We start from the raw sequence: 14,054 nt of genomic DNA on the forward strand, positions 1-14,054 counted from the left end.
CTACTGACCAACCCTCAGACTGCAAAAAACATCATTTGTGCTCATGTTTCAAGCTTTGCACAGAGATACGTTTCTAAATAATTTTAAGCACTCGGGAACATCTCCGCTGTTTCTGTGGCTGCAAACAGGAAGGATGAGGAGCACGGTCATAAGATTAGTCACAAAACATGAAAAAGTGACTCCAACTCATCTGGTTATCAGACTTTTTTAAAGGAAAAAATGTCCTGGCATCAGCCCTCCACCTCCTTCTCACAGAGAAGAAGAACTGCTGCAGCTGCTGATGGATGGCTCAGGTATTTTGGGGGTGAAAAGGTAAAAACACCAATCAGTGTAGCAGGCTTATCTGACCGGGGTTATTAGAGAGGTCATGGGAGGTGTGAGAACTGAAGAGTGGGTTTTTGGGCGTTCTATTGTTATTATGATATATTTCTGCCACTGACCGCCCTCTTTTCACCTGTGGCCTCGCAGGTGGCATCAGCCCCCTGAGATGAGGAGAAGTGGAGGACTGGGATGAGTGATGTCAGTGGAGAACCTGGAGGGGGATACGAGACCGGAGAGAGGGGGGACAAAAGGCCAGTCCGGGCCGTGCCTCTGCTGCGGCGAGCAGGGAGACGGGGATGCTCAGTGGGCATCCAGTGAAAACGTTAGGTATCTGTGGTGGAGCCGGTGCTGCCACTGGTGGTGCTGGACCTCCCCAGCCTCCTCCTCCTTCATCTTCATCATCGTCATCATCATCCTCATCATCCCACCAAACACCTCCGTCGTTCAGCCAGCTTGTCCAGCAGCTCCACTTCCAACTGCAAACACACCACAACACAAACAACAACACCATCAGGACCATCAGCAGCAGCATCCAGCAGCATGGATGCACAGCAAACATCCTGCAGGAGGGGAGCAGCCGAGCACAGGAGCTGAATCAAAGCGAGGAGGAGGAGGAGGAGGAGGAGGAGCGGATGGATGCCAGGCTGGGATCACCCACCAGCAGCACCGACAACAACCCTCCTCCGACTGGGACCAGCTCCGAGTTTAATCATTATTATGGGAATGGAAGAGGAGGGCCTAGCTTCGATCAACATGGCGGACAACAAAGCCCAGGGACTGGGGTAAGAGCGGCGCGCTCCGTACTCAGCACCATGGATCAGGTCCACAACTCCCACGAAGGCTACAGCAACAACAGCCCCTACAACCACTACCCGAACTACCGGCCCGGGTACGGGAACAGTGGATACGGCGGCATGATGAGCCCGTCACGCCAGGGGAACAACCTGCTGGGCCCCGGCAGTGGCGGTGCAGGCTCGGCCGCTGCTAACCACAGCAAGGCGGCGATGACTGCTAGCAGCTCCCCGGCTGGAGGAGGCAGCGGCGGGTTTCAGCGGTTTCCCGGACAGGGTCAGCAGCAGCAGCCACAACAGCAGCACCCGTCGGGGGCTACACCGACTTTGAACCAGTTATTAACTTCTCCGAGTCCGATGATGCGGGGTTATGGAGGTGGATATCCAGATTATAATAATCCCGCACAGCAACAGCCGAGCATGGGGCTGGCTAAAGACATGGGCTCCCAGTACGGCTCCGGGGCTCACGGCTGGGGAGGACAGCAGAGAAATCATCCGACCATGACCCCAGGGAATACCGGGCAGGGTGGCGGCAGGGCTCAGGTGAATAACAGCTTATTAACACCACTTATAACCTGACTAATGACAGGTGGACATCGCACCACCGTTAACCTGCTAGCTGCTAACAGCCGCGATGCTAACCCAAATAGCTAACGGCAGCTAGCTGCTAAGCTAGGTGTGTGTGTGTGTGGGTTTTTTTTTTCTTTTTTTTAAATTTTCACTGCAGACAGATTCATTAATTAAGCACCGCACCCACATGTAGTCGTTTAGGACTCTAAAGCAAACAAATTGTATTGTGTGATTACTTGCTTTTATAAATGACAAGCATTAGCGACTGTTCGTGATGACAGGAGCTGGGGAAGTTTTCGTTTGTGTCCAAGGTGACTTCGCTTTTAGCCCGCTAGGCTAAGCTATCATTAGCATATAGCTGTCGTTAACGGCAAAGGCCTTCGTGTGTGAAAGTAGGCAGCTTGCTGATTTTATAAGAGGTCGAATTTGTTATAAATATATATAAAAATGTAAACTGGGCGGCTGTAATCAGTTTTATTGTTACATTTGAAAAGATCGCGGTTTAAATGGTGACAGGGGTTGACGGTTGACAGCTCCGCTCAAATCTGACAGTTAATGATGTGGTTTGAGGGGTCACCGGTAAATAAAGCTCTTTCCTCAGATTTTATCTGTTTCTCTACTCCGCCGGGAGAACACAGTGTGGCGGGGACTCGGGTCTAATCAGGTGACGCTTCCTCCTGCAACAGCGGCCGCTTCAGCTTCTGATTCCGGCCACAACTTTCTTGGCAGGAAGCCTATTAATAGCCCCATCTCCGCTCGGGAGCCCTGACCTTCACTCATGCAGATTAGCCATGTGCCCATCACCACCGGCACAACACTGGGGCTAACACACTGGCTGACCCCGCAGCAGCAGCCGCTGCAGCCCGGCCTGCAGGAGGCCTCAGCCCCGGTCATCCCTACTCCGTGTCAGTGTCACGGTGCACTGTAGAAGCTCGTCAGAGTCACGGTTTAACTGCAATTAATAGACTCACAAGATCTTTTTTTTAATGATTTCTTTATGGAATAATCGACAGGTTATTATTTCGAATTATTAGCAGGTCTTTAAAATAGCAGAGAACAATGCCGGTCTGCAAGTGATTAAGTCACCATTCAATAATGGAATTATGATCCCTTAATTTATTTTCGGGATCATTTGAGTGGGTGCAAACAAGGAATTTTTCAGCTACTCAATAGATCAACTTCTGTTTTAATAAAATGTGTTTTTAGTGAATAATTATCATTCACTAACCATCCGTTACCTCCTCTGAATGGGACAAGAACACAGTTATTTGTTAGAAACGATAAACCATGCACAAGTTTTTTTGCACAGGTAGAAATCTTTGTCAGCAAACTGTCTGCTCATGTGTCTGAGATCAGGTTCAATTAGCTGAACTTGTGTGTTGGCTTATTGGAAAATATGATGCAATACGTGCTTACATGAAGAAACTCTAACTTGCAGGCAGGTGGGAGAGCACAGCTCGGTGTACAGGATGACATGAGGCAACAAGACCGATTCCTCTTTAAATTTGTTTCAGTTTCCTTTTAATCCCACGTGTTGATGCCCTGAACAGAAATGAGGATTTGTGTAATCGCACTGTGCAGTTACACAAAAAAAGAAAGAATTATTAGTTTCACACACAAAGACTGAACAAAGAGGGCCAGGTTATTTAGTGAACCGGAATAAATCTATCTGGGTTTTTTGCTTCTCAGTTGGTGTACTGGACTTTCATATGGCAGTCAGCACCATCCTCTCCTCTCATTTGTTATCTCAAAAGGGCCGAGGTTCATATATCTTATTATAACTAAACTTAAAACTAGTACTAGGTGGCAGTCAGCATTTTGATTAGCAGAATATAAATTAAAAAAATTACACTTCTGTAAAACATGAAAACTGAAATGATACAGAAGACTAACTGAGATAGAAGTCTTCAGTTTTTGTCCATTTGGTCACATTTGCCAGCTCAGACAGGCTAACGAGGCTCTGGTTGATATGGTTAATCAAGAAAAACTTGATTAACTCCAAAAGTTGTGAAATTACTGTTACAGCAACTCAATAAACCCAAATAAAAGGAGGTGAAATATGAAATGAATGCAGATGTTGTGTGTCTGTCCTCAGCTGAGGACAAACTCTAAACATTTTCGCTCTGTAAACCTCCTGAAACTTATATAAAAACTGAAATCAGAATAAATACTAAGGAAAATAGAAACCGTAATATCTCTGCTGTGGATCGGCCAGCTCTGCTTCGTCGTTTCTATCCGCCTCCTCGATGCCGGCCTCGGCCTGCGTGGACGCTCCTTGTGGAGCAGGATTTTATGATTTTGTTTTCTAGTTGAAATAAAGACTTTTAGGGCAGCGCGTCAGAGCCTGAACGTTTCATACACGAGTTTATTCCTGTAGTCGAGCTAATGTGTTGGTTTATGGAGCTGGTGATCGGATGACCGACACGCAGGAGTGACACACACGTTAGCTGTGTTTTCAGATATTAAAGTTTAAAATAGTTTAATTGTTGGGTCTTCTGTTAGTAACCGAGAACACCAAATATCATCAGTGCTTGAAGCGGCTGATTCTTCTAAAGGTCTGAGATCAGATTTAATGTGGTGAATTCAGCATGATGAATACTGTTTAATGTTAATGTTTGGCTGATTGATTGACTTTAACCATCGATGCTGCAGCGTTACAGACGCTTTAATGCTAATGCTCCCTGTTGCTCGGAAACAGTGGTGCTCTCCAAATATGACATCACAGATCCTGGTGTGTGGTTTGTTTGGTATAATTTGGTGGCGTAGGGGGGGGGCGCAAAAACCCAGATGGATTTGTTTCCTGTTCTCACTTCTTTTACTCGTTTAAAGGCAGTGATGTTTTCAATGTGTTGGATATACAGAGATTCGAGCTTGAGTCTTATTGGTTATGAGGCTGTTGGTGTCACAGTTTGCACGAGCAGTGACCAGAACATCAGCCGTGGCATTACGCAGCAGCCAGAGCAACAGTCTGCAAACTTTAAGATAAAAAACTTTATGTGTCTTATCCTCACTGCTGGTATGAAGTAGGGCAGGGCAATATGGCCAAAATTATTTATCACAATATATATTTGAAAATTTGCGATAATGATATAACTGACGATATAATTTACGCGAGAAAAAATACTTTATGTTTTTGAGGTTATACACACACAATACAGTAATATTATGTTGAAGCACAGTACGTATTACTCCGCGAGGCTCCTGACTACGGTAGCCATAATGCTCCGACAATCCATCAAGCGGTTGGAGCGGTTGGCGGCTTCGTAGCTTAGCAAAGTCGTACTAAAACATTTTTTGACAGATTTTTGAGCGCCATGTACCAATAAAATTGGTTCGGTAATACCGGTAATAACAACGGCCCACTTGTATGCTGTACCAAAAAATGTGCTTTGGTGTGTATCTGATGGATGAAAGTCAAACCAGTTCCACACCACTGAAGTTGCAGCATTTTTACAAACCATTTCTGGTTCATCCGTTTCATTCAACGATCCGCTTTCGCCCTTCTCATTCTCCGTTGCCGCCATGCTTTTTCCGCCATGTGCGTATGAAAACAAAGGCACTGCGCATGCGCGTTTTACCTATATTCTATCGCGATTTTTCATTTTCTTATTATTACCTAACATTATACTGGTATTACCATGAACGGTATGATATGGCCCAGGCTCAGTAAGAAGGATGGAAGGGGTTTTTTTTTTTTTCCAATATATTTTTATTGATTTTATAATTGAACAGTATACAACAATCACCTTCAAGAGAACACAATAGAAGGTGGACGGCAAGTCAACAAGGTGGTAATACAGCATACATAAATGTTAAAACAGAGTACATTTCACTTAAGTTTATCCATCAGGCTAATGACTGGTTGCCAAATCTTATAAAACACTCTCTCAACCACATTTCGAAGGTAGGAGGTTTATCAGACTTCTCAACAGAGAAGTATCAGCTTTCTAGCCACAAGTGTAGTCATTGACACAACCTGCGTCTCTGTCTTGTCCCTTGCCCATCCCGGTTCAGACACCCCGAACAATGCTGCAAAGGGGGCACATGGGACCTCCCTGCCAATGACTTTGGTCAGAAAATCAAACAGATGATTCCAAAAAAGCTGTAGTTTTTGGCATTGAAAGAAAAGGTGAGATAAAGTTCCTCGATCACTTGTACACTTAACACAGAGGGCTGAAACGTTCTTATATATTTTTTCCACTTTAGTGGGAGAAAAATGCAACCTATACATAACTTTGAATTGAATCAGATTATGTCTAGCATTTATAGAACTACAATATATATTCTTAATGCACTCTTGCCAAACATCATCAGTAACATCCACCCCCAGTTCTTCCTGCCACTGCTTCCTAAAAGTATCAGATGAAGGACTGTATATATCTAGCAAGGCCCTGTAAAAGCGAGACACAGCACCTCTAGTGTAGGGCTCAACTGACATGAAGCTGTCAAGCACTGAGTTTCGGGGAATCAAATCATATTGTGGAATAGATGCTTTGATGAAATGTCTCAACTGTAAAAATCTGAAAAAATGTGAATTTGGAAGATTAAATTTCACCCTCAATTGCTGAAAAGATGGAAAATGTCCATCAATGTAAATATCTTTGAGAGAACAAATCCCTCTTCCTTGCCATGTCACAAACGTGATGTCTTCCAGCCCAGGTCTGAAGGCATGATTGTTACATACTGGAGCATCCAGATACATTTTAGGAGCCTTTACTGTGCCCAATAGTTGGTTCCAGACCTTAATTGAATTTTGAATTACAGGATTTCTGCCATATAGTGTATTCTTCGCTTTTATCGGGCTATTAAGCAGGGCTGGAAGACAAGTTTGTCTACAAGACAGGTGTTCCATCATCAACCATGAAGGCTGTCCTTCCAAATCAGCACCTGGAGTGCACCTTCGCCAAAATGAAAAAATATTTAAGTGTGCAGCCATATAATATAATCTAAAATTTGGGAGACCAAGGCCACCACAAGTCTTATGTTTAACAAGATGTTTTTTGGAAATTCTAGCAACCTTACCTGACAGAAGGATGGAGGGTTGATGGTGTTGTAGGTTATAAGCTTGTGAGTGAGAAGGCTGCAGTTTGTGCCTTATTATGTTTGCTTTGTTCTCGGCGTCGTAGAGTCCAAAAACTGTTTGCTTAGCTTTAGGAAACGTGGTTTGGGTTAAAACGCGCCTCTGCAGTATTAACCCTGCGTGTTAATGATGCTGATCTATAGTGTTTAAATGTGACGTCAGTGGGTACATGATGAAGTGGAAGTGAGGGACTCGACATTTATCGACATAAACCCGATAAATCACACTGACTGCGTGTTTCTGTGAGATGCTGATGGCTCCGATGAAACGGCAGAATTTGATGTTCTGGGAGTAAAATTGGGCTGTTTGACTGGAAAAAGGTGCAGGATCGATGTGCTGCAGTTTTGTATGTTTAATAGAAAAAACAGTAGAAAATAGCGATTCCTGACAAACCTGAGATTAAAGCTGTTCTGTACCACACCACATGGTGGCACTACTGTGGCCTATCTCAGGGTCATATTATTCATTATATTAAACATGCCTGTGGTCTGCAGGGTATTTGAGTAAATGTGATTTGTACGGAGCAATGTTATCTTACTTGAGCGCCACCTTGTGGTAAAACACCCTATCAGCCGTTTCATTTTCGCAGTCTCTGTTCGACTTGATTTGGCCACACCCACCTGTTTGTTAGCCAATCCCAATCGACGATATATGAAATGAAACTTGTGTCCAGTGATTTTATTTGCTGGTTTTTGATGATGAAAATATATAATGGCTAACCGCCACCATATTGGACCAAATGCAACAGAGGAGGATGAAGCACCCCGCTGAGTTTCACTCTTTTTCCTGCTTTTTCCAACAATTCCCATCAGCCTCCATTACAAGAAATCTGCCAGTAAAACACTAAATATTAGAAATGTTGCGTTGACCAAAGGTTTGTCCAAATAAAACACACGTTCTGCAGTTTGGGCCAGGGTCGTGATGATAGCAGTACTCAGGAAAATGGATCAGCTGCTTCTGACGTGGCCTCGTCACAGCAGCTTCCTGTCCTCCTGTTTTCATCCGGTCTGTGGATCCTCTGCCTGACTTGAAGCAGCTGTGTGGGCTTGGCAGCGCTCCAGCCTGAGGTTTCTCTTTATTTACTCTGCTCAGCTGACTGCTGTGTAGTGAGAGGAGATTAAAGGACAGGATTAAAAGTCTGCATCAGTTTTTTTTAAGCGTAAAATCCGTCAGCGGTTTCTATTTTTAGCTGCCGGAGCGGCGGTGAAACATCTGTTCTCTCTGAGTCACTCCTCTCACCTACTATTATTATGTCAGTGTGTCAAATACAGAGTGAGTGTGAATATTAAAGTGTACCTAGGCGTGACTGTTGACTCCGGCTTAAAGTGGCCTCGCAGGCCTTCAGCGTGCCGCAGATGAGGGTTCACTCTCAGAGACACACCTGACCCCCTCACACCTGAGCACATGCCATGAGCCTCAGTGAAAACAGACAAACCATATCAGTGGGTAAGTTACTAGGATAATGTGTGGTGTGTTATCTGCAGCAGGTGGCAGTAGGCCAAGCCCCCAAGCAGTCACACAGAGTGGAGCTTACATATAAAGCTATTTAACTTTCCATCCGTCCATCAGTGTGAGCATGCTCAGTTAGACTTGGTGTTGATGGATATAGAAGAGTGAGCTAATGGTGGAAGAAAACTGATGAACGGACAGTTTGGATTTCTCATAGTGGTAACAAACAGAAAGATGCAGTACCTCCTCAGGTCTTACTAATATGAATGTTGATGATGTCATTGCTCTGTAGTCATCAGAGGTTTTGTCACACTAATGAATCAGAGTCACGTGTTGTGTCTTTAAACATGGTGTTAAGTTCATGGCGTCACTAATTATCCACCGTGTTCTCCTCCTCAGGTGCCACCCATGGACCCGATGGCGATGAAGCGTTCTCAACTATACGGGATGAGCAACAACCCGTACTCCCAGCAACAGGGGGCGCCGTACCCTGGACAGCCCTACGGCTCCCCTACCCCCCACAGATACCCGATGGGGATGTCCAGCAGGGGGCAGGTGGGAATGGGAGGGATGCAGTACCCCCAGCAGCAGGTAGGAGGCGCTCAGATGTGTCTTTAAGGCTCCATTTGGACGAATTAATGTAAAATAATTCTTTAGTTTCATTTAACTTGTAGTTCTGGGTGGGATTTCAAACTCTGCAGTTACAGGATCTGACGTCAATAAAAACTGAACATCCATAAATCTGATCATAAATCAAACACCTGAAAGTCTTCAGCTTTACTTTTTTATATTGTCACAGTAAAGAAGTGATGCTTATCAGTAATTTACAGGCTTTCATTTCTTTCTGTGGCTGCACTGGCCAGTTAGAAGCAATTTAGTTGTATAACAGCATCAAGACCATCTTCAGATAATGAAAAAACAGATGAAAGATGAAAAATAGAAATCTACAATTTCCCTGAAATTACTGGAAAGGTGATAAAAATACATTTAAGACGGGATTTAAAATTTAAATGATTTGATGAGTTCATGCAGAGTTTAACTGGTCCCTTATATCCACCCAGGATGCTTGGTTGACCTACGGCGCTGAAAGGATCCTGAGCTGCACACTGTGGGAGAATTTGTATAGACAAAAGTTCCCAATTAAAAACCTTCATGTTGGGGTGAAACTTGCCAGGTTATCTGACTCCACCCTCCTTCCTGATCTCCCACCTGTCTGAAGTTAAGCGGGTAATGCAGACGTCTGTCTCTGCAGCATCTCAAAGTGTTCCAGGTCAGATGAGGTGTATATAATCTTAACAGCAGGTTGTTTATCTACTTCGGGGTGATTCCCAAATCTCTTCCAAAACCTCCAAATGGTGGTGTTAAGGAGGCAGCCTGACTACACACACACCCACCTCAGCAGCTTTTTTACGACATGGAGGAGCAGGAGCTCTCCTCTGAGCTCCTAAGCCTGCCTCTGTGGAGGAGCTCGTGTTTGTGACCTCACTCTTTCAGTCATTATAACTCTCATGACTTTATGTGATGTTGGAAAACTGTTAAATCTAAGTGTGAGGCAGCCCAGTGTGGTGGGTGGTGGTGTTCATCCGGGGTGTGGTTACTGTAGGTGATAAAAGAGACCTGATCAGTGCCCAAATCAGTGCTTTCATTGTGGCTGCAGAGCGGTGAGACGTGTTTGCAGAGCAGCGTCAGACTGATATGTAAAACTCTGATTTCTGTAGAGATCAGGTTGCTTTACTACAGGCGCAGAGGACCCGAGAGCTTCCTGTAACTCTCCACATTAGGCTACACGTGTGAAGCATTAACCAGATACTCATTAGCATGCAGACTGTTGGCTCTTTAGTGTCCTCCCAGGATGACTAATGAGAACATCTGCTGTGAGTTTGCCGTCCCTGCTCCTGCTCTGCTGGTCTTCAGCAGCTGGTTTATGGAAACTAAGGCCTTCGTTCCCCTGGTGCTGATTCATCTGCAGCGTCACCGTTTTGTCACTGTGGACAAGGCCTCTGTTGATGCAGTCAGACCGCACGGCTTCTGCCGGGCCAGCCCGGGCCAGGCTATTTCTGGTACACCCTGGGCTCAGGCTATTTTTAGACTCCAGTTTGGGTCTGACGCTGCATCTCAGAGCAGACTGGATCCTTTGGTGGGTAAACACCACCGAATGCTACAGAGAGCAACAGACGGCGAAGCTTCTTCTCAGCGAATGAATCAGGAGGTAGAATAAATCTGTCTGTCCCAGTGATGATGGGTTAATAATAATCAGCCATGGCTGAATTCATCCACACATACTGTGGATTTTAAAGCTTTCAGAGAAGAATAAAGAACTAAAACACTCAGCAAGTGTTTATCTGTACATGTCAGGTCCTAACACAGGCAGTGAGTCCATGTAAGCTCTGTAGTTTTCTGGTATTTGATAAGGAGATAAAAAGTCCCAGTCGACAGAAGAGTTTTTAGAAAAGTAGCGTTGTTAGACTGACAGTGATTCAGTCTTCACCCAGAAGACAAGGAACTTTTAATTTGAAGTTGCAACAGGAAGTACAGTTTCAGTCTTTGATGAAGGTTGGAGCTGCTGTGTAGTCATGTGTGAACTTTATTTTTTCTGACATTAAAGTTGAAAATTTGAAACTGTGGCTGTGAGCAGGACAAGGAGGAGTGTAGCCTGGCTGGACCTGCTGCTGTGAGCCACAGCACTTTTCTTCAGATTTCATCACTGTTGGGCCTGAATCTAATTCTGAGGACAGTAAGAGTCTGAAATTGTCCTCCGTGGTTCAGCTGTTGGAAGTCTGCACCTGTTTGTGCTGGTTTGAGTCTTCCAGCAGGTGGAGAAGGTTGAAACATCTTGTGGTTCGGCCTCTGCGCTGTCGTCAGGCTGTTGTGTTCTCGAGTTGGGTTTCTCTTCCTTATAAGATAGATGTTCAGCTTCAGTCAGTGAATTTTTTTTTTCTGTTCAGGCTTCGTCTCACCTTTCTGTTAGAAGCTCTAAGAACCTGATTGATTTCAGAGCTGTGAGGAGGGCGGTCCTTTCAGGCTGTAGGTGAACCACCTGCAGGTGTTTCTCCCGCCGACTCTCAGGCTGGACGGCGTCATTATTGCATCGTTGCAGATGGTTTAAGCCTGAGGGAGTTTGTGTCGCCGCTGTCGTGTCTGATTAAGGACGCCACCGACGCAGAGAGAGAGAGTAATGAGTTTCATGGGAGCGCAATGCCCAAATGCCCTGGGACTATTCTTTATTAACTCTCTGATTCCACACGAAATTCGACCCTTGGCTCCCCTGTCTGAGCGCCGCAGACTCAACCTGGTTTCAGGAGGTTACCGAGTTACTGTTAGAGCATGAACTCAGACTTCCGACTGTAATCTCTGTTTCAGTGAAGCTGCAGTATTGACGGACATGCTGGTGAGGAAATGCTCTCGATCAAGCAATGTGCTGGAGGTGAGGTCGCTTAAAGTCCCGTCCAGGCTTTCAGAGTCCACGTGCAGCCTGAAATCTGTCTGAGTCTTCCTGATATTTATGCAGACATTGCCGGCTTTCTGTCCCACTTTAGTGCTCTCGAGCAGGGCGGTTAATCCCGCAGCTGCAGCTCTCTCGGGTTGCACCGAGGTTGCATCGTATTGCATTTTGCGGCATCTGCGTTGAGCCAGATAACGATCTGAGAGAGAAGCTGTGTGGATGAGTTTCAACACATCTGATTTTAAAGCAGGTTTTTAAGGTGGTATGAATGTTAATGAGGAGGAGTACGAAGTTGGTTTGGCATTAAGATGATCAGTTTGAATCAGTGAATTTATGTCTTTTCATCTGCCTCCTCCTCTTCTTCACTCTGCGTATCTGGAAGCAGACAGATCGGGTCTAAGAGGAGGAATGTGTTAAAGATCGGAAATGTGGCTCATACTGACGGTCATCATGTGGTTCTCCTGTGACGCTGCAAAACACGAGGTCAGGGGTCAGAAGTCTGACTGGAGGAAGCTTCCTCCAGTATGAGAACAGATCTGATCCACAGAGGAAGTCTGAGATATTCAGGAAATTAAATTTAGAGGTCGCTTTCCAGGAAAAGGGCGGTGTGTGATTCCTGAGCGGCTTCACTGTAGAGCAGGACAGATTATTATTATCATCAGAGGAACAGAGCTGCTTTTGTTTGGCTTTTAATTGACTCTTTAGCTAAAGCATTGAAGGCTGGGGGCGTCTTGAGGAGGCTGCACAAGAGTTAAACTGAGAGCGTCTGTGAGGAAGAGCCGCTGAAGGAAGTGTTCAGACTCTGTGCTGAAGTCTGAGTCTCAGTCCTGCTTCTATAATATAAGTACTGATTATGCAGAAACATATTTTATATTATTATTATAATTATGATTAATTAATATGTATATGCGTTTCATAACTTCTGTACAGCTGAGCAGCTGCATCTATAGTAACACAGCGTCATGTGTTTTAAATTTTGTATTTTAACTTCATATGAAGTAACTAAGACTGTTCAGCAACCTCTTGGCAACCTCCGGTTGCTAGGGAAAAATGTGTACTCCCCAGGTGGTTGCTGGCTGTTGCCGGGTTAAGCTGCTCACACAGACGGTGCTGTGCTAAAAACGTCCTGATGATTGCTTTGGTCGCTCAGAGCTTGTAAGAAGACACTGGCTTGTCTGCAAACACTCACTAAACACGACGAAACACTGAAACGCAAACTAGAAACACAACAAATCGGCCTTTTCCATATAAACTGTAGGTAACTGCAGCAGTCACAAGTGCAGTGCTGTATACCTGTTAGCAGCTAATGTCAACTAGCAGCAGTTCTGCAATATTTACCAATCAGTCACCAACCGGTTGCAGATTTTTTATTTTTCCAGAGTTAGTAAAATCACTGTGTGATCGAAGCAGTCACCACGGTGATTCTACTTTAGAAACATGACCAGGTAGAAACGCAGCCTGACTGCTCATTGGCGTGTTACCCGATGAGTTTGGGCTCTGGCTGCTGGACTGTGTTCTGCATACACTGCGTAGCATAATGCTGATGTTTCTGTCCTGGATGCAGTTCCCACTTTACTGTCCGCTCTGGTCCTTTTGTTCAATAAAATAGAAGGAAAATGTCGACATCCATACTGCACACTGCGTCACTGTTTCATGCTTTAATGCAGGTGATGATTTTTCACAAAATAAAGAGTCATTCAAATTTAAAGCAGTGCTGATGCTTACTGTAACAGTACAAAGGAAAGGCGTGATTTGTTGCTAAAGAATACAAATTGTAAATTTGAGTTTGTTTTATTTCTTTGCACTCTTCATGTTTCTGACCTGGAGTCTTTCTGTCTGTTTAGTCTGTGGAAATCTATCGGCCGTTTCAAAGCTTTAACCTCGTGTTTGTGGTGTTAACAAGGTAGTATCGATTGGCCTTGTGTCTCTGATGTCTGCGGTCTGTTCTCAGATGGGCTCTCAGTACAGCCAGCAGCAGCAACAGCAGAACATGAGCGGTTACTGCCAGCCGGGCCAGCCGCCGTACTTCAGCCCGCCACAGCAGCAACCTGCCGCCCCCAGTCAGCCACCATACATGCAGCCCCGCCCACTGCCACAGCAGGTAGGACTGGGATTACAAACCTAAACTTTGTTTTGTCTTTCTGATTTCACTGTTAATTCACTCAAATTCCTGCACATCTTTTCACAATAAGAGCCTTTTACAGGAGTAAAGGGAAGGGAATGAACCTCTTGATGGTTCTTATTGTGAAAAATAAGAAAGAAGAGGCTTCAACATATAACCAGAAATCAGAAGATAAGAAAACGAAAAGTTGTATGATAATGCTGTCAAATATAAAAGAAGTTGTGATGCTGCTGTGGATGTGTGGCTGTCTTCTGTGTGGATGTTTCTGAGGGGAAATGG

The 14,054-nt window shown here is 44.8% G+C and overlaps 1 protein-coding gene across 2 annotated transcripts in view; it reads left to right on the forward strand.

Moving 5' to 3' along the window:
- Positions 1 to 277: 277 nt before the first annotated feature.
- The window catches only part of arid1b (AT-rich interactive domain 1B), a 34,226-nt gene continuing 20,449 nt past the window's right edge, over positions 278 to 14,054 (forward strand). The window contains exons 1-3 of one of the 2 annotated variants that reach the window (XM_063496309.1): positions 278 to 1,655; positions 8,611 to 8,802; positions 13,605 to 13,754. In XM_063496309.1, the coding sequence (XP_063352379.1) occupies positions 618 to 1,655; positions 8,611 to 8,802; positions 13,605 to 13,754 (1,380 nt within the window). In that variant the 5' untranslated portion in view covers positions 278 to 617. The remainder of the gene's footprint in view (positions 1,656 to 8,610; positions 8,803 to 13,604; positions 13,755 to 14,054) is intronic. The other variant, XM_063496310.1, reaches the window with a different exon arrangement.

Source organism: Pelmatolapia mariae, linkage group LG15, assembly GCF_036321145.2.
Source record: "Pelmatolapia mariae isolate MD_Pm_ZW linkage group LG15, Pm_UMD_F_2, whole genome shotgun sequence".
NCBI lineage: Eukaryota > Metazoa > Chordata > Actinopteri > Cichliformes > Cichlidae > Pelmatolapia > Pelmatolapia mariae.